The 26,694-nt window shown below is 33.0% G+C and overlaps 2 protein-coding genes across 2 annotated transcripts; one reads left to right on the top strand and one right to left on the bottom strand.

Moving 5' to 3' along the window:
* Positions 1-13,660: 13,660 nt before the first annotated feature.
* Positions 13,661-16,288, top strand: LOC133295497 (inactive protein RESTRICTED TEV MOVEMENT 2-like). Its single transcript, XM_061494338.1, has 2 exons — positions 13,661-13,790; positions 15,111-16,288. Exons 1-2 carry the CDS (start codon positions 13,661-13,663, stop codon positions 16,286-16,288), a joined length of 1,308 nt encoding a protein of 435 aa, XP_061350322.1.
* A 1,509-nt stretch (positions 16,289-17,797) lies between these two features.
* On the bottom strand, positions 17,798-22,501 carry LOC133295494 (FAD-linked sulfhydryl oxidase ERV1). The gene is made up of 7 exons (XM_061494336.1): positions 22,373-22,501; positions 22,027-22,229; positions 20,892-20,969; positions 20,114-20,161; positions 19,607-19,671; positions 19,033-19,110; positions 17,798-18,133 (listed from the first exon to the last, which is right to left on the bottom strand). The coding sequence occupies exons 2-7, from the start codon at positions 22,222-22,224 to the stop codon at positions 18,019-18,021; spliced, it is 582 nt and encodes a 193-aa protein (XP_061350320.1). The 5' UTR covers positions 22,225-22,229; positions 22,373-22,501; the 3' UTR covers positions 17,798-18,018.
* Positions 22,502-26,694: the final 4,193 nt, after the last annotated feature.

The raw sequence follows: 26,694 nt of genomic DNA, 5'->3' as shown, positions 1-26,694 counted from the left end.
CACATACACATATAATAGGACACAAATAAAGGTACATGCACTTTATTCTACAATGTCCTGGCGTGTATTTCTGATATGAGTAACCTCCTATCCTTATTTTTCGTATGAGGGGTCAAACAGGAATAAGAAACTTGAAGTTGGTGAAGGATGTAAAATTTGTTCTAAAATTTCTTTGGGCTTATCAAAGTTAGTAGATGAGGGTTTACCTTGATTAATAATCTTGTTTGATGATCGTCCTTGCCCTAAGGAGATTCCTTGGTACCCTAGTGCTACAGGTGAGGTGACAACATTATCCTTTGAATGTACCTTTATTTTCGGTGGATGTCGAACCTTTAACTTGCATACTAGTTTAAGTGTTGAAAGAAACATCTATTGATCGGTGAATATTTGGGTTTCTGCTGTCTTGGTGGCTGTTAATTTAATTTTTTACAAGATGTTGAAAGCCCTAAACTGAGACTGCTTGAAACTATCCCCCTTGAACTAGCTTGGTTTTGTTATACCACCAAAAGTAGCCGTGTTTATCCCTTTATAGGTTGCTCTTGTAAGTGTTTTTTTACTTATTTTGACTTTTAAAGTATGCTAAATTGGTTTTGACAGTATAATGTTATAGGGGGGAGGTATTTAATAATTAAATCATCAAAGATAACGAACAGTTTTGTGATAAGATCCATTCTTAAATGTTATAAAAAAAAAAAAAAAAAGATCCATTCTTAAAAAATGAATAAAATAAATAATAATTAAAGCAAAGCTACTAGTAGGTTGACCACTCAATAAAAACTCCCTCTATATATTGCTATTCTTTTGATGACCAAAGTAGATGCTTGTCAAACCTAATGGTTGGTATTAGGATAGATAGAAAGACCTTTTGTACTCTTCTTAGAACCTTGAATAGTTCTTAAATTTAGCAGGTGACCAACCATCTTACTTTGATTGGAAGAAAATTAGTTTTTTTTTCCCGATTAGATTTAAGTGAAAGATTTCAATTAAATTATAAATACTGGTTTATATATAACAAAATGTTATAAGTATATAGACTATTTTCATGCTTTTTCATTTTATAAACTTAAAAGAAAAATAGGTTGGTCTCTCTCTCTCTCTCACTTGTCAATATTATTGAATATTATTGAACTTGACAGATAAAGTTAAAAGAATACTAGTGAGAGATCATATTGATAATCAGATTCAGAGTATCATATTGTATAAAGTTATGTCATATTAAAAGTTTGAATTTCCCTAACTACAGGTTTAAGTTTTACACTGCTATGCATTCTGATAATTGGATACTTCTTGAAACGAAAACATGCTACTTCAGACCCCCAACAACACCAATCAAGGAGATAAGCTCTGTATGTCAATTTTTAAATTATACATGTATGATTTGGTGATTTGGTGATATACACACTCCCTAGCCATCATATCGGAATTTTCTTCTCAAGTTTCGTATGTCAATTTTTTTTTATACAGGTATGATTTGGTGATAAGCTCTTTTTAAAGGATAGGATGCATACAACAATTCTTGGAAGACAGATTTAAAAAATTTGTTGTCATATTTTGTTTAGTTGAACAATGAAGTTAATATTTTATATAGATGTCTTGTGACAATCACAAACTTATAGTTTTAGCTTTATTTGCCAATTATTACTCTTAAATGATGTAAGTAGAAAACTTAATTAGCTCCTTTTGTTGGTAAAGAAAACTCCTTCAGCTTATATGAAATGGAAAAAAATATGAATTTTTAGAAATTGTGTAAAAAAACACATGATTTCCTCGTATGAATAGAAAAAAAATGTATTGTGTTAAATTGTGTACTCTACTTTATTTGATTATTTCCCTTAATTTGGTTTTTGATTCTTGTATCAAATGCAATTTTTATTATTTGCTTTTTATATGATTGAGAAAATTTGTAATATTTTTTTTTAAAATTTTTTTCTTATAATTAGCCACGGTTCTGTCTGTGGCAAAGTAAAACTTTTCATCATTGGGATCAAATCGTTTAGCCATGAATATAACGTGGCTAATTTAACAAAAACCGTGGCTAACTCAATGTTACCACATTTATACAGACCGTGGTTAAAATAATGCAACGCCCACTTTAGCCACGGTTTTTGAAACAGTGGAGAACTCATTTGGCCACGGTGTTTAGCATATTTAGCCACAGTTTTTTCCGTGGCTAAAGAACAATTTTGTTGTAGTGTAATGAAAAACCCAATTAATTTGGTTGAAACATTATCAAGGTCATATAAAGATGCCTCCTCTTTTTCAACAAAAAAAAAAAATGCCTCCTCTGGTTTACCAAAAAAATTAAAAAAAAAATGCCTCCTTCCTTTATAAAAGTTGGAATTCTTATATTAAGGCACGTTTGTTTGAGATTTTTTAAATAAAAATGCATTTTTAACTAAAAAAATGTGTTTAAAAATTTACTGATAATTAGATATTTGTTTTTAAACTTAGATATTTGTTTTTAAACGTTATAAACTATAAAACGTCGTTTTAGTGTTTTTTTAAGTTAAAAGGGTCACTTTTAATTAAAAAAATTTAAAACTTAAAAAACTTAAAAAAAAAACTTATTCAAACAAACCTTAAAATTGCATTACTATCTGATTGATTACGGTTGAATCAATTTAAAATCAAAGGTTAAAAAATGAAAAAAAAAAATTGACCGCTGTTGATTTCAAATTAATCCAACGATAACGAATCAGATAATAAAAGTAATAAGGCTAAAATAGTATTAAGTATGTGGGTTAAGTGGTCTCCATGACTCTAGGTTAATATGCAAAATGTTGATCTGTTGCATTGCATGTTAACACCTGAAATGATATTAAATTGGTAATATATGCTAAGGACAACTGTAATTTATGGGTGTTATTTCATCCTTCATTTGACAACTAAATTTTTGCAGGTGCTATGGGAATTGAGGTATGCTATTGTTTGAAATTATTTCACCCTTTTGAATTGTTGATTTACAGATGTACGTGAACTAAGGTATGCCACTATGTGAATTAATATTTTGATTAATATATCATGAATGAAATGAACACGAACATGACCTGGAGCGATGACCAAAATTATGATTTGTTTCTTTGTGTAATGACTTACTGAATTTGTAAGTTAAGACACGATTAGAGTCATGAAGTAGGACTTAAACTCACCCATACTAGTGTGTGAATTAAATGTTGTGGGTTATGTCATCTCCACTGATAGAGTGACAGTCGACCCTTGTAAAATAGATGCAAATGTGGATTGCAAACGATCCAAGAATGTCTCAAAAATCAGGAGTTTTCATGTCTAATAGGATTCGACTGAAGGGTCATTCGAGGATTTTCTCGGATGATATGGTCCTTATTTTGTTTGCCAAGAAGGGCATTCCATTTGTTTGACTTCATGAGTATGAAGGTCATTTTCAAAAAAAAATTGAGACGTCGATAATTACTTCGGTGTTGATTTTACCAGATCCCGAAAGTGAGTGAGAAAAATTATTATGGTGTTCCGTAGGTGGATGTGGAACGTGTATTGACACGAGATCATGAAAAGTTGAGTTAGCAAACCGTCCACAAGAGTTGTTGTGACTTCAAGAGGATAGTATTGGAAATGAGTTAAAGCGAGTATATGAGAATATGCTTACTCCCGTTGGGGAAGCCTAATATGAATTTGCACGGAGTAAATAATGTATAAGGTCTTTGACAGTTAGGAGGAAAATGCCTCAAGAGAATAATCCCAATGTGAGGGGGTGATTTGAAATTTTATTCTCGAGTTACCAAAGACTCGGACTAGTTTGATTTTGTTTAGATTTTCGTGGACATGACGATTAGATCTATCTATTTTCTGTCAGTAAAGGTGAGATATACTACGAAGCAATTGCCTTGGATGTATTTCATAAGATTATGAAACTTTATGGGATGCATGAAAGCATTGTCAATGATCGGGACCCGAAGTCCACCTCTCGGTGTTAGAGTTCATTGCAGAGAGCATTTGACGCTTAATTGAGATTGAGTACTATATATCTTCCTCTAAATGATGGTCAAATCGTGTGGACCATTCAGATGAAGAATTGATTAAGAAAAAACTTCAATAGAGTTAATTAGAGAAAAGTTAAAGCAGGGACAGAGTCGCCCGAGGAGCGAAGGATCACTCAGAATCTGTGGTTGATGTAAAAAGAAGCGGAGGAATAAGATCGTTGTCGTGGTCAAGGTCCAATGAGAAAATATGATGCTTGAGAAGTCCACTTGGGAACAGCAGGACGAGTTCTCCGGTGGTATCCCTAGTTTATGGACATGTGTCTCTCTAATTTTGCCGACCAAATTCTTAAAAGGTGGGGTGAGTGTAAGAACCCGCATCGCAAAATAATTAACAAAATAAGATTATCAGTGCCGGAGTATGGATTTGATAAAGAGTATGCATAATTATGATAAGATAATTATTTAGAAAACCAAATAACGCTTAAATTCGCTTTTCTGATGAAAAGTGCTGATACCGATTTTGCTTCACGGTATAACTGCGTACCGGTAAAGTGTTCCGAAAAATTTAATTAAAATATAAATATTCCTAGAGAAATATCTAGGTCAAGGATATCAAGTTTGGAGTAAGAATAATGAGTGTTGATGTCAGAATTAATACCGGCTACGTATAAAACGTGTACCGGCAAAGTGCTGCAAAAATTATAAGAAAAATATGATAATTCCTAAAAAAATATCTAGGTTAAGAATATAAAGTTTCGTAGAAATATGATTAGTAGAACCTTTAGAACTAAAACCGATGATTTGAGTTAGTGTATTTATAAATAGATAAGTGTGGCACAAAACCCTAAGCTTTTGCACACTTCCATGTTGATCTTCTGAACATTATGGCTGCCATATGCTTCTCCTATAGTTTTCATTACCTTCTCTTCAAGAAAAACCATCAAGACACCACTTTTATTCATCTTTTCACCATGGAACCTTGACAAACATTTGATGGAAATCTTTGGAGAGGAGAAAGACTCTTCCTTTAGGGTTGCAAGCTGCTGCCTTTTGAAGTTGAGAGCTATCTTTCATCATCTTGTTAGTTTGAAACACTTACATCCACCATTGACCATCAAGAAACCTCCTTGTGAAGAAAGAACCAAGCTTTCTTAAGTTATTTTCGTGCTTACCTATGGACAGAGTTGGAGAGTGGAGCTAAAGCATCAAAATTCCTTCCTTTCGCTGTCTTGAAGCTCATGGGTATATGCCTTAACACTTTCCTTTGTGTTTTCATGAATATAACATGATTTAAAGATGTAAAATTATGAGTTTTGATAATTTCAACGTTGGTTGATGAACCTAAGTGTTAAAAATGGTAAGCGAAGTTTGTTGTCGTATTCTTAAATAAAGTTGATTTCTTTGGAATGTTCTTCAAGGAAATGAATTATAGACACTATTGTACTTGTAAGTGATGTTCTAAGGTTAAGGGACCTTAGGGAGCAGACTTAGTTTATCCTACCTTGAGTTGGTGACAATACGTAAAGAATGACTACGTAAAAGATAATATATAAAAGAATGTCGTAAACGAGTATATTTATTAATTGCCTTTATATCTTGAAATAGGTTGTGATTTTGTGAGGGCCTATGATTGTGGTCCTTTGGATACTTAGAATTTATTGGAGCATGTTGCAAATAAGGTAAGCTTTCGTGTCCTCGGTTTTGTCCATTGTTGGTTCCACCATACCTCATGGAGGAATGGTTTATATGCATGATGTGTTTTTATGAAATTATATGATGATTACTGAAATACTATTGAGCTATTTTAATTGAGTGCAAGTGCCATGTGATATGTATGTGGTGTACCACCTAGACGGTAAGTCTGAGTATGTGACGACATACAAGATGGTGAACCCGTGGGGTGAGGTACAAGCGGTGTTCCTTGTACTGTAAGTTGTAGATGTATGTAATCCCTACATTTTTGTTCCATGGCCACTAGGATGCATACACACATGACATGAATATATGCTGCATTGCACAGATTTTGGAAATTATACTGTTATACTGTTTTTGAACTTATATTGACATGTAAGTGAGCTTGGGGTAGAGAGATCCTTGAGGACCCCTTGTCTTACTGAGATTTCTTTTTAGAGATCTCACCCCGTGTTGGGACACATTTTCAAGTACTGAGATTGTTGATGTTGGTGCATCTCGAGGCAAAAGGCCGAAGTCAAGTTGTTGGTAAGGGTGTCAATATGGGTTGACACGACACGAATTCGACACGACACGAATTCGACACGACACGAATACATCAACACGAACACGACACGAATTTTCATTCGTGTCAAAATCTTCAACACTGACACGACACGAATTTTTTGCGGGTTGACACGACACGACACGAATAACACGCAAAATAGGGGACAAAACAGTAATTGACAAAAAAATTTAAAAAAATAGATCGAAAATAAATAAAAAATTAAAAAATAATAATAAAAAATTAAAAAAATAATAATTAAAAATAATACGGGTCGACAAGAACACGAATTCATAAACACGAACACGACACGAATTTTTTGCGTGTCATTTTTTTCAACACGAACACGACACGAATTTTTTTACAGGTCAACCCGAACACGAATTTTCGTGTCGTGTCGCGGGTTGACCCGCGTGTCAAAACCCATATTGACACCCCTAGTTGTTGGCATGATATGCATGTATTAGGATTATGAAATATTTTGTAGCTGATGCATGCTTAATATTGCCAGTATTTTTTATGTGCATTTGATGTGAGCATAGGGATTGTGTAACACCTTCCCTTGTATGCATCCAAGAGAGTTGTTTGCTAAGCGGAATTAGAGTTCGTTCGTCACAATTAATTGTACTGAAAAATCCTTTTGACGTTCCTAATTAAAACACATAGTTGAAATAAGATTACTTACAAAAATCAGAGTATACTTTCAAAATTCTTAACTTGCTGAAATTATTATTTTCCTGGCAGACGTTGCTGCCTTGCAAAATTCGTATAAAATCCAGCTTTCAAAATGCCATTGTAACATTTACATAATCTAAAAATAGACATGTGGGGCTTCGCGTGCATATAAAATATAAGCAAATCGGAGGTCTGTAGCCCCACTAAATATAACTCGTAAAGTGCTCGTTAAATCTGTTTGGAAAATCAGCATTCAAAAACCTCAGAAATTATTTTCGCAAAACGTTTCAGGAATTTGTTTTCAAAATACTTGCTGATCACAAAAAACTTAAAAATAGTAATAAAATCATAATTCAACAGTAATCCAAACTACTCAATTTAATACAGTCATCCATCAAATAAACAGCAACAACAATAGTCCATACATCAGCACATAACAGCAAATATCCATATTATCATGTCTTCCAATGATGTTCCGTCCTCCTGCTATTTTGTAAAAATAGCAGCCCCAAAGTGGTGTGAAAAATCCCAGTAGTGTGGCAACAAAACTAGTAATGCAACAGTACTAACTAGGCACAAAATCATAAAACAGTCGCATCAACATTAACTTCATTTCTTGATAAACATCATAATATATCATAATGCATATATAACGCCATCTTTACGCTCATAGCACCGTCGTGCGCGTACAAACACAGTGGAAATTCAATGCACGACACCCTCATTTGGTGAATTCCATTGTGACCTATGCGGACGGATGCCAAGTGTCCCATACCCTGGTACCGAGGGATGCCTATATGATGCGTGCTCAGTCACATGTCCTGTATATAACTATTCTAAATTTCAAGGCTAACATGAATCCTGTGCATGCATGCCATGTTATGCTATCACACATATAATAACCCTAATTATATGACTTTTAAATTAGAGGGTTATAATGAGGACCTTATAGTCATAAATGGAATGAGCATAAAATTATAAGAATTTTGATACCCATATTGAGGTATTATGCACATATGAATTTTTATCTATTAAATTTGACTGCTGACGTAATAACAGTTAGTAGAATAGCTCCAAGTTAGCAAATTATAGTTAGGGAGCTAATCTAATGATATAAACATCATGAATGAGGTTAGGATATGATTTGGTGAAGATTGATACCCATATTGGGGTATTTTTGAAAAGTCACTTCTGCCGGGTATTTTGTACTGCTGTAGCAGCATCCGATAGAATCCCGGAACAGGAAAAAGATAAGAAAATAGAAATAAAGACCAATATATGCCTAACAAGTCATAATTAGACCAAAAATGTTAAAGTTAAGAAGATTATGAAATCCGGGTACAGTTAAGAACACCGGTAAAGACTACAGTGCAATTAAACAACTGTTAGTGGATCTGTGATCTACTAATCAAATTTTTAAGTTATGAACATGATAATTAGACAAAATTAATGTTAAGTACTTAAAGTTAGAGTCTTGAGAGTTTTCGGGTAAAAATTTGACGACGGATCAGTTAAAAATTACACTGGGTCTCACTAAAGGACGAATATCACTTAAGTGACATGGCACCCCTCATTAGGGCACCCTCCTCTCCTTCCCTTCCATTTCTGATCAGCAGCCCCTTCACCTCCTTCTCTCTCTAAGTTTCAAATTTTGAAAACTCTCTCACTTCTCTCTAAGATTTCTTCACCTAAATCTCTCTAAACCACCAAACTTCCTTCACAAAGATTGTTCCCCTCACTCTCCTCTTCACAACCATACCATTTTCATGGTGTGAATCAAAAATTTCGTGTCCCTTATCATCCCAAACAGCCATGGTTTTGTGGAGAGCAAAGGCTATGGAGTTGTGTTCTTGAGCTCTCTTGAAGAATCACACTTGCTTGCTTGTTTCCTTTGATTTTTGGGTAAGTGTTCTTAAATTTTTTTCATGAAAAATATCATCTTTTCTTCTTATGTTCTTGAGCCTAACTCATGAGCATGTTCATGAAGGTGTGTGCTTGCCTAAAGGTGTGTTCTTGGTGGAAAAATGTGGAGACTTGAGCTAAAGGAGAAACCTTGAAGATGTAAGCTCCCACTTGGGAAATATGAACCAAAAAGCCTCCCTTTTTCTTGTTGAGTGCCTTGGTTTTGATATGTTCATGAGGAGAATGTTGTTTAAAATTTCGTAATGTCATGGTTTGATGATGATTCTTAAGTGTGTGTGTGTTTGGAACCATGGAATGATGGATTGGATGACTAAAGGTGCCACCTTTGGACCTTTGAGCGATGTTCATGTAAAAAGATGACTATGAACTCAAAAATGGACCATGAACATTTCAGCCATATCAAGTAAGGATAGGGTTTGATGACAAAAAAATGTGATTAAGTTGTTAAGTGTGGAAAAATGATTAGAAAGATTAACTAGGTGGGTTAACTCTAAGTAAAACTCACTAATCATGATTAATAATGGCTAAAAATCCTAATTAATATAGCTAATCAAATCTGCCCCATAAAGTACATAAGGGTTTAGTTGTGTTAAAATTAAGGAGATGACGAATTAGGTGATTAATTAAGGGTAGAGATTAATTAACAAAAGTAATCAAGGATTTAACTCTAAAATTGGACTAAAGTAAGGTTTAGGTACACTAATTAAATAATTAGTAAAATTTAAGTATCATGACATAATGGGACTAAGGATATTTCATAATGTGACTTAATAATAGAAAAATCCAAGAATTAATGTGAATTAGGTTTTATAATCAAAAGTAATTAAGGTTTGTTAAGTAAACACATTTAAGGCTAAGTAACCAGTTTTTAGGAAAAATTGGGGAGAGCATATCTTCCTCCACAGAGGTCATATAGGGATGTGCCTTATATCAAATTGAATATTGAGATGTTATCTACGTGGTGTCAAAATTTGGTATCAATTGAAGATATATTCCATTCTGTATGTTCGTTTGAGTGAGGACTGCACAGGGAGGCATGTGCAGGGGCGCTGTACATGGCTGACACTTCCATGAATTTTTTCTCCCTCAATTATTACTCAAATTAGGCTCATAATATGTCTAATTAAAGATAAAGGTGTCTAGTTGTGTACATAAAAATTTTAGAGTAATTGATTTATTATAATTTCCATAATCGCAGAAATGGTAAAGAATGTTTAGGGCCCTGTTCGGAGTTGGCAAACAACTTTGTTTGTCCAACTTCAAATGGTGATAACCGGAGCTAGGAAACTTCAAATGAGGCATATGATACCTTTTTGGAAAGGTAATTGAGTCTAGATTAACATACTAAAAGATGAAAATTTTATAACAAGTGAGTCACGCCCAGTAACAAGAAAACAGAAGCATGTACAGTTATGGAAAAACCATAAAAGTGATATTTAAGCTAAGTGGGCTTAGGGGAACCCTTAGTAACTTATAATAATCATAAATATGACTTGGATGAGTTGAAAATAATCTAAGTGAGCCTTGCATGTGATTCTAAGCTATGTAAGTAATTGAAGATTAAAGTGGCTTGTAATAATGCACTAAAATATGTAATAAGTAATAATTGGTCTAGGCTTGTAATGGGCATATTATTGGCATATGCGTATGAAAAGTGGAATCATTAAATGATTAAGTCGTGGATATGACTTGATTAATTAATATGTAATTAATGATGTGAATGGTTCCTACTCTAGGTGTGCCTAGAGAACCATGCACTTGAGGATTTTGTTGGAGCATACGTATTATATTGGAGTGTGGGCTTGTGCTAAGCTCCCTAAGGTAAGCTCCTAGTTCTAGTTGACTCCTCTCTCTTGTGGCCCCACCATGATGGTGGGCATTATGGTTATATTGTATGAAAGTATATGGTATGATGTATATGTGCATTCATTCACATTCATATAGATGTTATATGATCTTGATGTTATGATGATGCACTGATGATATATGTTATGAGGATCCTGGCCAGTGATCATGGTATGTAGGTTGCCTATGACTTGACTCTAGGAGTTATTTCATACTGAGGTTGTGTTGACTGTCTATGGCTTGACCCTGGAAGTCACACATGTGTAACCGTCTATGGCTTTGACCCTGGGGTTACACAAGGATGATATGATGATGCTATGTTTATGTTGTATGTCTGTATTATATGCTTTATATCTGACTTGTTATGCAGGAAGTGGGCTCAGGGGTTAGAAGATCCTCTATGAACCTTGAGCTTACTGAGATGTTGTTATCTTACCCCGTTTGGGGACATCATTTCAGGTACCCAGAGTAGTGGTGATGCTTCTAGGGGCAAGGCCCCCGCATTGGAGTAGTTGATGATGCAGCTGATGATTTTATATTATGTTTAGATTTGATGTTGGCATGTAGACTTGTTAACATGCTTAATTATTTTATGGAGATTATTGTATGTATTTATTTAGGCTCATGATAGTATTCTTAGAGCCATGGATTATTTATTGATACTTTTATACTTCGAATTAATATAGACTTGATGCATGTATTCAGTTAATTTGGGTATGGAGCCTTATTAGATGTATTGACCCATTAAGGGGATTGCAGTCCGTGTGGGACTTGCAAGCTATCTGTTTAAATTGTTGTATTAATTAGGTTATCTGTATGTGTGGAATCATGTTTCTAGTTATCCGAAATACAGCCGTTATGCTGTCCGTGAGACTCCGTCAGGAATGACACTTGATGTCATATCTTGATGGTCAATGGCCACTAATACTGGCTCATGGGATTAATTAGTAGAAGTATATTCAGATTTACGCTTTCGCAGTATCTGACGTGAACGTTTTTAGAAATGTTTTTATGAAATGTTTTGGAAAAAGTTTACTCGTATTTTTATAAGATGCTTTATTCCTTTTCAAATAAAGTCTTCCGCTGTGAATGTTAAATATCATGTATGTTAACAACCGGAGTACTACGGGGTGTTACAACACACAAAGCAGAAAAACAGCGGTATGGTGTAAAGTGCATGCTTATATCAACATCATCATAACATATACTTCATGTACTTTTGATGCCATACTGCCACGCCATCATTTCTTTTCATGACAGAGTTACCATCATAATATTTCCATAAGCAGAATACTTTCATCATAAATAGCAGGATAATCATTAGGCACATGTGAGCAACAATTCACAACTTCATACACTAGTTAATAGTCACTTTAGGTAATACCACCAAACACTTACCTGTGTGTCCAAGTGACAATAAATCAGCACCAAGATTCAGCCCACACAATAGGGTTATGTGCACCTAAGCAAGCAAAGCCAAAAACAGAATTTCAAATTCTGATTCCTATAACTTACAATTAATATCAATGCTCCTTAACTCTTGTATTTTCCCACATTTCCAAATACAAATGCTATATAATTTTTTGATTTTACATCACCTTCTAACTTGCTACATTAATGAAATTCCAAGGTTCTTCCATGTATCCCATTCGGTTTTAACCCCCAAAATAACCCCATAATTTCTATTTGCAACTCTCCACATAACTCTCTAAGGTGCGTACATTAGGAGCCTAAAGCATAAGGTTAATTTAATTTACTTTATATAAAGTTGGGTGCAACAATACACTCCCACACTAGGTGACTTATTCTCACTTAACAAGGCAACACTCAACAATGGGGACTTTACTCCAAGCTCCCACAAACACTCTTTGTGTTCGCAGCACAAGGCTCCCAAATCGGTTTAGACACGGTAGAATTAATACAATGAAATTGACACAAGCTATTCCTTATAATGCACTTGCAAGCATAATTCGGCTAAGGCTAAGGGCACACCTTTTAGCTATTTACAACAATTTCCTACAAAGCTCAAGTGATATTTTAACAAGGTCAATAGCGGCTGACTATGCATATTTAATGCATGCTAAGTTTAACCAATCACTCCAATCCAGGGGCTGGTCTAATAAATTAGGGGCTTTTATTCAAATATACAAAATTCATATTAAGCTTGCACAAATCCAGTTCTAGGGTCGTTCGATGGGGGCAGAATTTAAAAAGAAGGAAATGGCCAAACAACCTATTCTCCCACATGCAGGTGAGGACTGAAGCATGAAAACAAAGAATAAAATGACAGCACCATATTTCTTCAAAGACACTAATGTAAACCGAACAGTGAGGGAAGGAGAGAATTTGGTTTTTTTTTTTAGATGTTACCTCTTGTCAAGCTCACACATGGCCTATGCCCCCTAAAATATGAAGAAAAAAAAATTATTAGTGTTGTTAATATGTGATTGTACTTTAGCATGACCGAAAGAAAATAATTATTTCTTGGGACTTATGTCTAGTAACAAATAATTAAATAATTTACCATAAATATGAATTTGAATGATTCATGTTTTATCTTTCTAATTATATATAGTTTCGGAAACGAAAACATACCAACATGTAAATACACCTTTTTCGCAAACACCTTACTATGTTGGTAAGGAATGTTGAGAATTTTGTCACTCGCTATCATTTTGACTATAAATATTTCAGTAATTTTTTCATTATTATGATACGCTAGCTTTGCAAGTGTGTGGGCAAAACAAAGAACAATTACTTTCTTGGCCAAATACGTTATACCTTATATATAATTCTAGCTTACGAAGGGAAGGGAAAACCCAATCCAGTTACATTAACAAACCAATGTGTACAAAAAGGAATAGTTTCTTTGACAAGAAAAAATTTAACCTTAACAATATATATTCAGACCTTTATATAAATATAACGAAACAAATAACCCAACTAGTCCAATTCAAACCATTTAACCACGATTTGGTTAGGTGCAAAACTAATATATTAGCATATTAGCACATATTCTAAACCTATGGCTTATAGGCCAAGAACATCAGCTTTCCGGCCACAACTTTCAGTTCGTCGTGTGTATGAGACTTTGCAGCCTACGTCAGAGATGAAAGAAATCCCTGAAGCTTACCTTCTGAATATTTATCTTCCAGGTGAGCGCTATATAACACTTTCCTTCTTGCTTGCCGATTTATTGTTGTTTTTTCTTAATTATAAATAGATATGCGTCTCTTCTTCCCTTTTCAAAATGTGTTTCTCAGGTTTCTAAATTTAAATTCAACTTCTTCTTTTTTACTTTTTTTACTTATTCTTATTATCTTATATCTTTAAAAAAAAAAAAATGTAAAGTAATTAATCAGAAGGGATGTCACACAGTTCGTGAGCGGGTTGTGCCCAAGAAGTGGATGAATTGTTGTAGCTTGAACTATTTATTCTTATAAATAAAATTAGATATATTATTCTCCTAGTTTGAGAGAAGTGAAATCTCTTAGGTATTCTAGATCTCTTAAAAATAACAATATATGTTATTCTTTTTTTTTTTGTAAACCAATATATGTTATTCTTAACTTCTCATTTTTTTTAATTTCAAATTCAAATTATTTTGAATTTATTATGTATATTATTTATAATGTTAAATATGTATTATTATTATTACTATATATATATATGTGTGTGTTAAACATTTCTACAACCACTTTAGATAAAGTTGTCTACAGCTATCCCTCTTTAACTAATTCTGACTAGTAAAACATAAAAATTGCATTTTCTCTCTCCGCCAAGTCAACTGACAATGTCTGAAGAGAGAAAAAAAAAAAAGAACAGTTTTATTGTTGTAACTATGTCTTGCTGGTCAAACTTAGTTAAAAAAGATAGTTGTAGATTATATTATCTACAATGGCTGTAGAAATATTTTTTCATATATATATATATATATATATATATATATATATATCATTTATATTTTTTATTCATATTTATATATTTTTTTCTATATTTAAAAATATTGGAACAACACATAGCATACTTGCTGATATATATTACAAAACTAAATGAGATTGATGCAAGGAGATTCACAATTTTTCTGTTGTATATTCTCATAATTGCCTACTATTTTATATGCATTGATAACATAATAATTGGCTAATTGCTTTGTATATCATGTAGTTGTGCGTTTTTTAACACTTAAAAGATTTTGATATTGACTGATTCCGTGATTCGTATAAAAGAAGACTAAGTGCAATATAGAAAATTAGGTTAAATTAATAAAAAAAAAATAACTTAGCAGACAGCATTGATGCTAGAACAAATTGAAATTGTTAATAACTCTAAAACAGATGAATAATCTCTACCATTTTAATTTTTCCATTAATCATGCAAGAATCTTAAAAAAATTTGTCTGAAATAAGTCAAATTTTTATTTTTATTTCTTCTAACTGTCAAATTAATATTGTCTATCTGTTCTGCTTTTACAGGTTTCACAAAGGATGTTATAAAGATTACATATGAGCATTCTTCAGGAATGATAAGGATTACAGGAGAAAGACAGATTAGAGGTAATAGATGGAGCAGATTTGACCAAACATATCCTTTTCCTGAAAATAGTGAGGCAGAGAAAGTTGAAGCCAAGTTTGAACTTGGAACCCTCGTTCTCACAATGCCAAAGAAGTTCGTTTCACAAGTAGCTCCTAAACCAGAAGTGCAAACATCCCAAGATATAAGTCCAAGTCCTTCAGAGAAAGCTATAGCTGAAGGAAAGCCAGAGAAAACACAAGATACCATTCCACCCCAATCTCAAGAGACCCAAGAAGTTGAAGAAACAAGTGAAGACAAGAAAAGTGCTTCACTACCAAGCACTTTAAAAGGCCCTGATGAATTTAAGGCACAAAAGACTACTCAAGAAGACACATCATCTCAAAAACCTGTTGAAAGCCAAATGGTAGAAGATGAGAAGGCATTGAAAGCTTTTATCCCTCCAGAACCAATTAGGGATCATAGCCCTCAAAAGGGTAAAGAGGAAGTTGCTGAAAAACCTATAGTAACAAGTGAGCCTCAAACGGGTAAAGAGGAATTTGAGCCAAAACCAACACCAACAATAGCAACCAAAATCCAAACAGATGAAAATATTCCAAAGGGTGAAGAGGAAGCTGAGCCAAAACCAACATTAACAACAGTTACCAGAGACCCAAAAGAAGAAGATAAGCCTCAAGAGGAAGCCAGAATAGCAACAGTTGAAAAGCAATTAGAGGAAAAGACAGTGGGAAAAAGTGACGAAGATGCTCAGAAGGAAAGAATCTCAAAGAAAGGAGTTAAAGAGAAAGATAAGGAGAAGGGTGGTTTTAAAGAGAAAAAAACCAGGACAAGAAAATTGACACCTGAGGAAGCAGAACCTTCTGCTCCAAAAGTTCCAGAGAAGGAAAAAGAATCTAGCAACAGAACAGTTCTCAACCAGCAAGGGAAGAGAGAAGAGGATATAATTGACACTGTAAGGAATGGAATCACAGATTTGGCAGTTTGTGCTTCCCAGGTTGTCACAAGAATAGCAGAAGGGAAATGGAATCATGCAGAGAAACATTTAGCTGTGAATATAGGTGCTGCAGTTCTAGTGATTGCTGCTTTGGGAGCTTATGTATCCCATAGGTTTACCTCTTGAGGGAGAACATAAAATTATTAATATACATTTATAAACTATCATCTCTGACATGGGACTATTTTATTAATAGTTTTATATCTTATAATTTGATTCAAATCATGTAATCAATGTCAAGATATTTCAGAGATACATGATGATATGTGAGAGATTAATTTGTTTCAAATAGAAACTAAAAAAGTCATAAAAAGCAGTATGCAAGAGTGGTTGCTTATATCAAAACAAGTTATAGTGAAATATAAATACAAATATTTGGTTGAGAATGAGGAATTTGAGAGATGGTTTTGTGAGGAAGCATGAAGGCTAGACCTGTTTTGATAGTGGATTTAACTTTTCTTCATTCGTAGATGTAGGCATATTTGACTAAATCACATTTAATTTTATGACAAAAAACTTTAAAGAACATTGTTTTATTTGACAAAACATATAGTACCAATTTATTATTACTTTTATTTTGTTTGACATTCTATTTTACATAAACAGAGAAAATGAAAGATCGAATGTTATTTTACATAAATTCATCATTCGCAGACTGCAAAAGCACCTTCAAGAAATATGCTTATTATTATATTGTCTTTTCTTCATTTGTTTGCAACACACAATTAACATCAAAATGTGAAATTGTAACAGTAAGGGAAAGCCCCGTGACTCATCAGAATTTAGGTTTTAAAATAGATAACGCCCCACAACTTATATGTCAGCCTTTGTGTTTCTCCTGTGATTCTTACAAAATCTATTTCTTCTCATTTTTTTGAATAAACCACAAGTATCCTTTACGAAAGGCAATTCTGTTCGGAACGAGTTCAGGATTAAGGCTTTAAACTTCTCCCAAAGATGATGCTGAGGAGGACCGAACACATGTTCTCACCCCCAACTGCTCAGCTCTCATGTTACAAAATTTGTTTATGAAGTAGCCTATAGAGTGAAATTTGATGAGACTCAACTTTTCAGGACTACTCAATATCCATGGTTTAGTGTGGAAGAAAATCAAGCTGAAGGTTCAACTGAGATGGGTTTGACATAGGGGACCATGAGTTATTTCCTTTTGTAATTTTGGAGGATATTTATACAGTGGAAATTGGGTTCTATTTATTCCTGAAAGCAAATATATATGTATTGTATGTTTAGCTAGCAATGTATGAAATATGCTCAATGATTTGTGAGATTTATAATCCTTAAACATACAATACGAAGCTAATTGCAGTTTAGTCTCTCGTTTATTTTGATCCACCCTCCTCTTTCCCTCACACAAACTCAAAGAAAAGCATTATCTGGTGATATTACCCGTCAGCCGCCATACTCATACACAAGATGCCAGACCATTTATATAAACTTTTTAAGCAATTAAACTCTAAATACTATTCAATCAAAAAATAAGGCATAACAAATTAAAGAAATTTGGCAGTTCAGTTAAATTACCAAGATAAAAAAAAACATTTTAATTCATTATATTGCAAAAATAATAATAATAATAACAAAAACAATAATGAGAATAATTCATACAAAGTAAAGTTTGACAAGCACTGGCAAACGGCAACTACTTCCCTGATCTTGATCGCTCAAATATTCATCTATCAAAATAAATTTGAATAACGAATATTGCATATACATTTTACTCACATATGCCAGTGCAAAGCCACTACATAACACTTTCTATAACATTTCTTGAAAGGTCTAAATTCAGCACATACCTTACATAGTATATTTAGCCATCGTTTTTAAATAAATATGTTCTATATCTTCCCAAAAATTGTTGTACTTCCAATAATTTCACATGCTTTCTGCTCACACTCCAGTTTGCCCCACCTTGCATCAACTCGTTCACAGGGGAATACTGGTTTGCCAAGGCTGTCAAAAAGCATATCAAGTGACAAGTGTCATGCGAATCAGGAATTACAGCACATACAGTGGTTAGTTTTACTAAGCAAATTCTCCAAAAGCAAGTGGAGGCTCAAAATGGTTTTATATATCAAACACATTCCCTCCACAATCAAGAGTTCTCTAGCTTGACGCATGAACAATGCACAAGCCCATTTTACCTTGTGCTGAAACTCAACTTCATTTACATGAATAGTGCTGCACCTTTGTGGCTAAAAGGTTGCAGGTTTGATTCTGAGAAACATCTATGCGAATATGTAAAAAAGTAAGACTGTGTATAAAGATTTTCCTCACCCCTATCCTCACTAGTTGGGGTTTAATGGGGAGTGGATTTCTTTTTCTTTTTTTCTAAAATAGAGCAGCAAGGATCAAATTTGGTCAAATTCCTGACCACTTTGTAATAGAAACTCTAATACCATGTCATAAAAACCAACTCTATCAAAGGCATAAGTTGATAGGTGGAAGCTCTAAGATGCTTTTATATTTCTAATATAAAGTACAACAGAAAATGAAATCAAAAGTCTAACCAAGCATGTCAGGTTCTAAGATATACATTAAAAGGGACACCTTATTTTAAGGTATAAACATAGCAAGGACATCTTCACCACTAACAAACTATTGTACACCAGGCAGCTTTTAATGGAATAAAAAATTGGAAGATATGTAAACTCCAGAATTTTGCTTTTGGAGAAGAAATTTTTATACACCAGAAAATCAGACCGCAAGTTTCATCATTAACATATTAATAGTGGCTTTCACCAATAATGATACAGTTAAATGATACAAAAGATGGTTTGAGATATTTGTTAAATGATACGGTTATTATAGTCTACAACAACATCTTAGAAAGCACAACGGACAGAACATACCTTCTATTAACAACATTATGCACATGACATAACCACTGAGAAAAGTCATCATGTGACCCAGCCTGTACAGGATTTGCTCTGCCAAACATGTAAAGGAGTACTCTTGTAATAAAGGTCATGTAGGACATAAAATTTGGAAAACTAAAATAGTAGTTCAACATGTAAAACTGTAGCAGATCAAATTATTCATTGATCAGACATTTTTATTAGTTTTATATCATATTATATTAGCTTAAAAAAGGTGAGGCACAGACACGTAGTCTGAATTCACTGTTGACAGGCAAAAATGCTATCTATAAGAGAAAATACATACTTGAGCTAACACCAATGAATAACTGCCACTGGTAAAAAATCAGGGAGATTTATTAACATCCATCATGAATTTAAAATTTTGACCCAATTCTATATTTTGTCCATATTCATGCTTCGATGAAATTTATAAAACGTAATAATCTACAATCTGATCAGAAAATGAAAATTTAAATGAATAAAAGAGAAGGGGAGCAAAACCAAGACAAACAATCTTATTAACAGATGATCAACTGCTAGATAAAGAATGGGAAAATTAATATACCTAAGAACTTCTTTAAAGTGATCTGCGCATTCCTTGCAAGGATATAACCGAGATAAGATCTGTACCTGTGTTCTAAATACATCCAGTTACAAAAAGTTCTTTGTAGCCTACTAGGATAACACATTTCCCCTACTACTACCATATGGATGGGAATTTTGATGTATTATATGCTTTAAAGTCATCCATGGTTAGAATATGTGAGATCAGAAGTTTAGAATGTGACTCAATGTTATGTACATTTTGCACCAGCTATACTTAGAGCTCTCTTTGTATTTGACTAAATGAGCCAAAGTTTTACTTAAGGATAGGAAGGGGAAAAGAGTCATAAATGTTTCTCTCATACACTTATTGTCAGCATAATATAAGTCGTATTAACATCATAAATCAGGAATTATAGTACCATAACACAAGACCACAGCATTAATTTATGAGCAATGATTCCTCCTATCACTTACAATAAAGGCTCAAATTCCGTAGCACAAGGGATAAAGGAGGGAAATAAAATACCAGTTCTTTTACATCCTTCTTCTGTTGTCTTGTAGGATTATCTGGATACTGAAAAGAGAAACAGGTCATTAAGAACTCCATATATTTTAAAACATCAAAGCTTTTCATTTTGTTGGTTCAGTTTGTTGATAAGACATCAAAATCAAACTTGATTACATATGAATAAAAAAAAGATTAACCATCTTCTCCTTTCTGAACGTCCTCATGCCCGAAAATGTAAAACAATGAAAACTAACATTTTACAATGTGTAATTCAACTGGGGTATGACACCAGTAACAGAAAACAACAAATTTACTTTGTAGATGAAAGTAACAGCATGTGGAGTGGAGAAGTTGAAAGACAGCAACACAGAAGAACTAGCAATTCATTATCTTGGTCATGTTAATGCAGGAGAACAAAAAGTTCAAAGATAGCAATGTTGAAATTTCATTCTGGCAGGTAGAAGACCATAGTAACAAGAGAAATGGCTACAAAGGTACAGTTTTTTATGGTGAATGATATTCTATGATGGCTATACCACACCATGCTCTAGTTATTAACCATGTGAAAATTTTAACTATAAGTAAGAAGTGAAATTTGTTAAAAGAACATCCCTTATGAAGCAATGAAAAAGAAGAGGGGAGAAAATGGTCACTACTCACTAGTACATTTGTCTACAACTCACAATAATTCGATACTTATGCGACTGGCAGCAAGAATTTAGTGCACATGACAAAACTAGATGATTTTGAAAGAAATGGGAAATCACTGGTATCATTACAATTGCAGTGACAAAACCTGAGCAGCAAGAGTGTGAAGAAAAGTCCAAGTAGCCCTTCCAAGCTCTTCCTTAGTCACTGGGGAAGCATACTTTCCCTATAGAAACAAAATGATAAAAGATAAACCAAACACAACATCTCATTTGCATAAAGATAAACTGCATATCTGAATCCTCGATGAATAACTTGTTTCTTAAATGAGTTTCTGGCTCAACAAAATTCTCTAATAAGATTACAAATAATCTATAAGTTTATATACATATATTCTAATAAATATAATAAAAGCACATTAGCTTGAAAGCATCTATAAAATTATTAACTGTAGGACATGTGCTACTGGCTACTGCATTGTCCTTTCCTCAAGTATAACTGTTCAGATATCCTTCCCTAGAGAAACCTTTATTCATGACAAATCAGATTATGCAACATTTAGATTACAAGTAAACAAAAAGCAAACATAAAAGGAAAACAAAAGAAAGGCTAATGTAAGAAAAACCAAGTTAGTGATGGAAAACAGCATACTGTAACAACGTAAATAGGATCTAAACTTCCTATATCACCACCAAAAAATAGTAATCATAAGTTTGAAGTTTGCTTCACCTCGCATCCCCCACTACTGCCTTCTCAGTAAAAATAATAAATTTATCATCTAACTAGCAAGAGAAAGCATTTAGGGCCAAATAATCATCAGGCAGGCATTGCAGGAGAGCACCTTATGATAAACCTTGCACAGTTGCAAAATAAACTTGTTTATTAAGAAAAGAAAGCCCCCCAAAAACTCAAAATGAGCATTTGTCATCAGAGCATTTACAAGAAACCAATTTTTATGAACTCTTCTATTAGAATTTTTGTCCTGCTCAATTACCAAAAGGATACAAGGAGATCTAGCGCATAATCAACATATAATAATTATAATAATAATAATAAAGCAAAATATCAACTTAATCATAGCTAAGCAAAGCATGAAGTACAATACATATATTTTAAAGAGATAGAGAGAGAAACAGAGAAAATCAAATTATACTGGAACATAGAAGCAACAGCATATTCCAATGCAGAAACCCAAAGAACCAATCACAAAACCACACTCCCCAGCACAAGAATCACGAAAGTTTTGAAATTTAAGGTTGTGCAAGGCAATGATGATGAATTACCTTGAAGGGGGTATCACCAGATTGTACAGGAGGAGCAGTTTTTGCAATTGGGGTGTTGATGGAGGAAGAGATGGAGAAAAGAGAGCCTCTACCAGATGAATGGAGATGAAGGCCAATGAAATTAGAGAGATGGTGTTGAACAAAATTTGAGACATTCTCAAAGCTATGAAACAAGGCTTGCACCGGATTCTCAGACATGTTACCTGATATGTGAGTTAGACACAACAAAAAAAAAACATAACTAAACCATACAAATTGCATGCAACTAACTATAATATGAACGAACACACCCAATAACTTCATGGCTATCAGTTATGATTTTGCAATAGATGAAACAAGTTCGCACCTTCAGTCACAGAGTGAATTCCCACAATAATTGAGAGCAAAAGCGTTACAGTTTGGTGAAGCCGGAAACTGTCTCGCTCTTTGCCTCTAAGCCTGCAGATTGGGGTGGAGCAAGGGTTTTAATAAACTGATGGCTTTGTTATTATATAAAAATTGTGACATTTAACGAGTAATAGTCTTTGAAAAAACTTAAAAATGGAGTCATATTATATTATGTTATTACGTGTATGGAAAAAGTTTTTTAAATAGATATTATATGTATGAAAAAGATTTTATTTAGGAGGTAAAATTTATTTTAGTGATCTTTACACCTTCAAGGAGATTATTTTTATGATGTCGGTTGGGGGATCCTATATTAAATACAGGAGCAAACTTTCGGTACAACAGCCTATGCCTATCTAGTAGCGATATCGACATGAGACATGTGACACGATATTTCGACACATTAATTCTAAAAAATGTAAGATTTAGGACATGTTTTGATATTAAATAATATTTCTAATTTATGTAGTGTATATTATATTTAATATTCAATAATTTAACAAAAATATGAATCTAAACTTATAATATTTCATAAATTTTGCAAAGAAACATAACATATCCTAAATATTTATATTAAACTCAATAAAATGATAATCCTAATCCAATGAATCTAATAGTTGGAACTAAAAACTCAACGCAAATCAATCTTTGAACTTTTTTTTTTTGAATTTCTATAACACGTGTTGGAGTGTCGGAGTGTCCGAGAGTGTCAGGAAGTGTCGGACACGACACGTCAAAGTTTTTGAAGTGTCAGTGCTTCGTAGACAAGAAATGTATCTAGACATGTCAAAACAGGTTCCGCCAGTCTTACAATTTCAATTTTTAGCTCGTTTTTTTTTTTTCAGCCCACATGTGATTGTTTTTTTTTTTATCCTAACTCCAGTAGCTCTCATTTCTTTTGGATTAGGGTGGGGTTAAGCGTGGACTAGCCCATTTTTTTTTATCTAAACCCTAAATCCTCAATTTGTCTTTCTTCTTGTGGTTTTCTTCTTCACCAGCTGATATGGTTTCTTTTTCTTCTTCTTCCCATTCGATTGCTCTTCTAATTTCTTTTTTCTTTTACTTGTTTTTCTTCTTCACAGGTTCTTCCTCTACTAATTTCATGTTTTTTCTCCTTGAAAGATTCATGTGTTTTTTTTCTCTGTCTTTGTCTTTCCTTAAAGACATGCCTAAGAAAGAGATCAGGCTTATTTCTAATCAGATCCTCTCTCTATTTCAAGACACATCATGTACCTACATCGTGACTAAATGAGAAAAATTTTTAGGATATAAAAGAAAATATAAAAAAAATAAGGGTTAAAATGAAAAAAAAAATTTACCGATTTTAATAAATAGGTGTACCAAGTTTGAAACACCCGTAATTTAAATTTTTTTTCCCAAATACAGAGTTGCAAGTTAAATTAGACTTTGACATAATGACGTGAAAAAATTATTTAATTAATAAAGAGAAAACATACTTATATGTTGTAGAAAAGTATTTTTCTCTCCTGCACATACTTCGATTTTGATATTTATTTATTTTTGAAAAAACTTCAAAAAACTCCCTACAAGTTTCCTCAAAATCACTTAACCCCTTCCCCGAAGATTTTAATCATTTACCCCCCCTACTTAAATTTTTTTTATCATTTACCCCTAATTTGATTTTTCATCCAAAATTATGTTTTTCTTTTTTCTATTAAGGGTAAGTTTGGTATTTTTTTAAAAAAATTTAACTCTGTTTACAAAATTTTGGATGAAAAATCAAATTATGGGGTAAGTGAAAAAAAAAATTAAATAAGGGGGTAAATGATTAAAAATTTCGAGGAAGGGGTTAAGTGATTTTGAGGAAACTTGTAGGGGGTTTTTGAAGTTTTTCTTTTTTTTTAAATAAAAATAAGTGGGTCCCACATATGATTGTCTCTATAGCATGAGAGAACTTCTCTCCTATTGCATGAGATTAATAAAAGTCATTAATAAAAAACATATTGTAACTAGTAAGACCATAGTTATTAAAACCAGACCGACCCGGCCGAGTCAACCCGGGAACCGGTAAACCGGTCATATAACCGGTTCGGTTGAAGCAACGGACCGGTCATGCATCAGAACCGGTGCGACCCGGCCGATTTTCATAAACAACCGGTGACCCGGCCCAGTCCAAAAAAAAAATTCCCAATTTTTGTTTTTTCCAAAAAAATCAGAATAGCCATATTTGAATATTTTTTTGCTTATTGACTTACATAAATTATGTACCTACAACACTAATATATCTCAATTATATACTATGCATAAAATTTTAAATTGATTTATAGTTAGAGATGTCATTTTTTGAACCTAACGCCTCGTATCACGATCATTATATTTTTGTTTGATTTTTTATTTGATAATAATATGTGATTTATTATTTTTTGTATTAAAATATTTGAAATATTTATCATTTTTTTAGATATTTGAGTATGTTTATAATTTTTTAATATAAATTATAAAATTACATATAATTACCTGGTCTTGCGATTGAATCAGAGACCCACTGGTTGAACCAGTGACCCGATACCTCGACTGGGTCAATGACCGGGTCGGTTTTAATAACATTGAGTAAGACATCACATCTAATCAATTTTTTTATGATGTGTTGCAAATGTAATTTTTTCATGTATACAAAGTTTCTCCATACTCCAATATAGTAAAATATATAGTGGGTAAATGATTTCTCCAGTCAATGGAAATAAATTATCGTCATTTTGAGGCAGGAATCAATGTGTTTTTGTAATTCTAATATATTGCAGGGTCATATTAGTCTTTATTTTTATAATTTTTTAATCTTATAACTCAAAACGACGTCGTTTTGAGTTCACTGGAGATAATTTTATCTCCGGTGACTGAAGAAATATTTTTTCTATATATATATTAAGAATTATTTTGTTATTTTACACCTGATTAGCCAATCTGCTTTAAGAAGACTGTTTGTTTTGAAAATTAAAAATATAATATATTTGGGAAATCAAAATGATGCTTGTATGGGAAATAAAGTTAAAAATAGCAGTATTTACGGAAAGAGGTCAATAATCAATTATTTAAGCAAATCTTATTGCTTCTGATGATGATCAGCTTGACATTTTGTTTATGTGGGCAAAAATTTAAATAATACTTGATATTGGTTTTTTGAGCATGTAGCCTTTATTTAATAATTAATTATTATATTGACTTTGATTATAAACTATTTGAAAAATTTAACCTCTCCAGAAAACATAACACTAAATCTGTTCCTGTTTGACCGTTGACCATCAAGCTTACTCGGTAGCCCCTTACCTACTCGGGTATTTTTTGAAATTTTTATCCTACCGAGTAGTGAAGGAGATACCCGAGTATATTTTAAAATTCTGAAAAAATATTTAAATTATATACCCATATAGAGAGGGGCTACCAGATAAATACTCAAGATCAACAATCTTATGAATTGGCCAGGAATGCAAGTTCTACAAGCAGCTGCACTGATGCACCTCACCTGACACTGCCTCTCACTCTTATTCATTCTGTCACCTGTACTGCATGTTGCCAATACTGTTCTGCTGTCACCGAGATTAAGTGTATACAAATCATTACCATGAAGAAGCACAAGTAAAACACAAGATCCAATAGAAACTAAATCTGGACGCTCCTCCATTTCCTGCTCAACCATGTACAAGAAATCATTCTCAGCCTGACTAAGAGCACGTTGGAGGCTATCAAGTACCCCATGTGAAAATGATTTACATGATGCTTCTGACTTAGCACAAATAAGACTATCATCCAATTTATATTGAAGGGATCCACCTAAAACCACATTGTTAGTATCTTTGATGCAACCTGGTTCCAATTCCCAAATTAACTTGTTTAAGAAAGATATACACGAGTGCAACAGTTTTTTTTTTTTTTTTTTTTTTTTTTTTTATATATATCGGTAAGAATTGAATAAAAGGACAGAATATACTTACCATCAAAATTATTTATCACTTTTATAATTAATTTAATTACCGTTAATTTTTATAAATTTAACTGTTATAATTTATTGAATTTATAGGAAATTAATAATAATTAATAAATATGACTCAATAATTTTTAATAAATTATAACCGTTCAATTGATAGAAATCAACGGTGATTAGATTGATTGTAAGGAGAGTAAACTTTTATGGTGGTAAGTATATCTTTTCCTTTGAACAAATAAGCTAATACAAACTACCAAAATCCCTCACCACTAAAGCAATCCTAATGGTTTGAAGTGCAACAGTTCCTAGTATTTTTATCACGAAGTGTTTTTTCTTCT

This window comes from Gastrolobium bilobum, unplaced genomic scaffold, assembly GCF_033153095.1.
Source record: "Gastrolobium bilobum isolate Gb01-03AN ecotype WA unplaced genomic scaffold, APGP_CSIRO_Gbil_v1 utg286, whole genome shotgun sequence".
Lineage (NCBI taxonomy): Eukaryota > Viridiplantae > Streptophyta > Magnoliopsida > Fabales > Fabaceae > Gastrolobium > Gastrolobium bilobum.
This window is presented reverse-complemented; position numbering and strand designations above follow the sequence as displayed.

Excerpts from the sequence above, each read along its gene's own strand:
- LOC133295494 (XM_061494336.1), bottom strand. The coding sequence starts at position 22,224 with ATGTCTGAGAATCCGGTGCAAGCCTTGTTTCATAGCTTTGAGAATGTC. Across the intron at positions 20,970-22,026 it reads CTGGTGATACCCCCTTCAAG|GGAAAGTATGCTTCCCCAGT; the intron begins GTAATTCATCAT and ends TTGTTTCTATAG. Across the intron at positions 19,111-19,606 it reads CACTTTAAAGAAGTTCTTAG|AGCAAATCCTGTACAGGCTG; the intron begins GTATATTAATTT and ends CATGTTTGGCAG.
- LOC133295497 (XM_061494338.1), top strand. The coding sequence starts at position 13,661 with ATGGCTTATAGGCCAAGAACATCAGCTTTCCGGCCACAACTTTCAGTT. Across the intron at positions 13,791-15,110 it reads TCTGAATATTTATCTTCCAG|GTTTCACAAAGGATGTTATA; the intron begins GTGAGCGCTATA and ends CTGCTTTTACAG.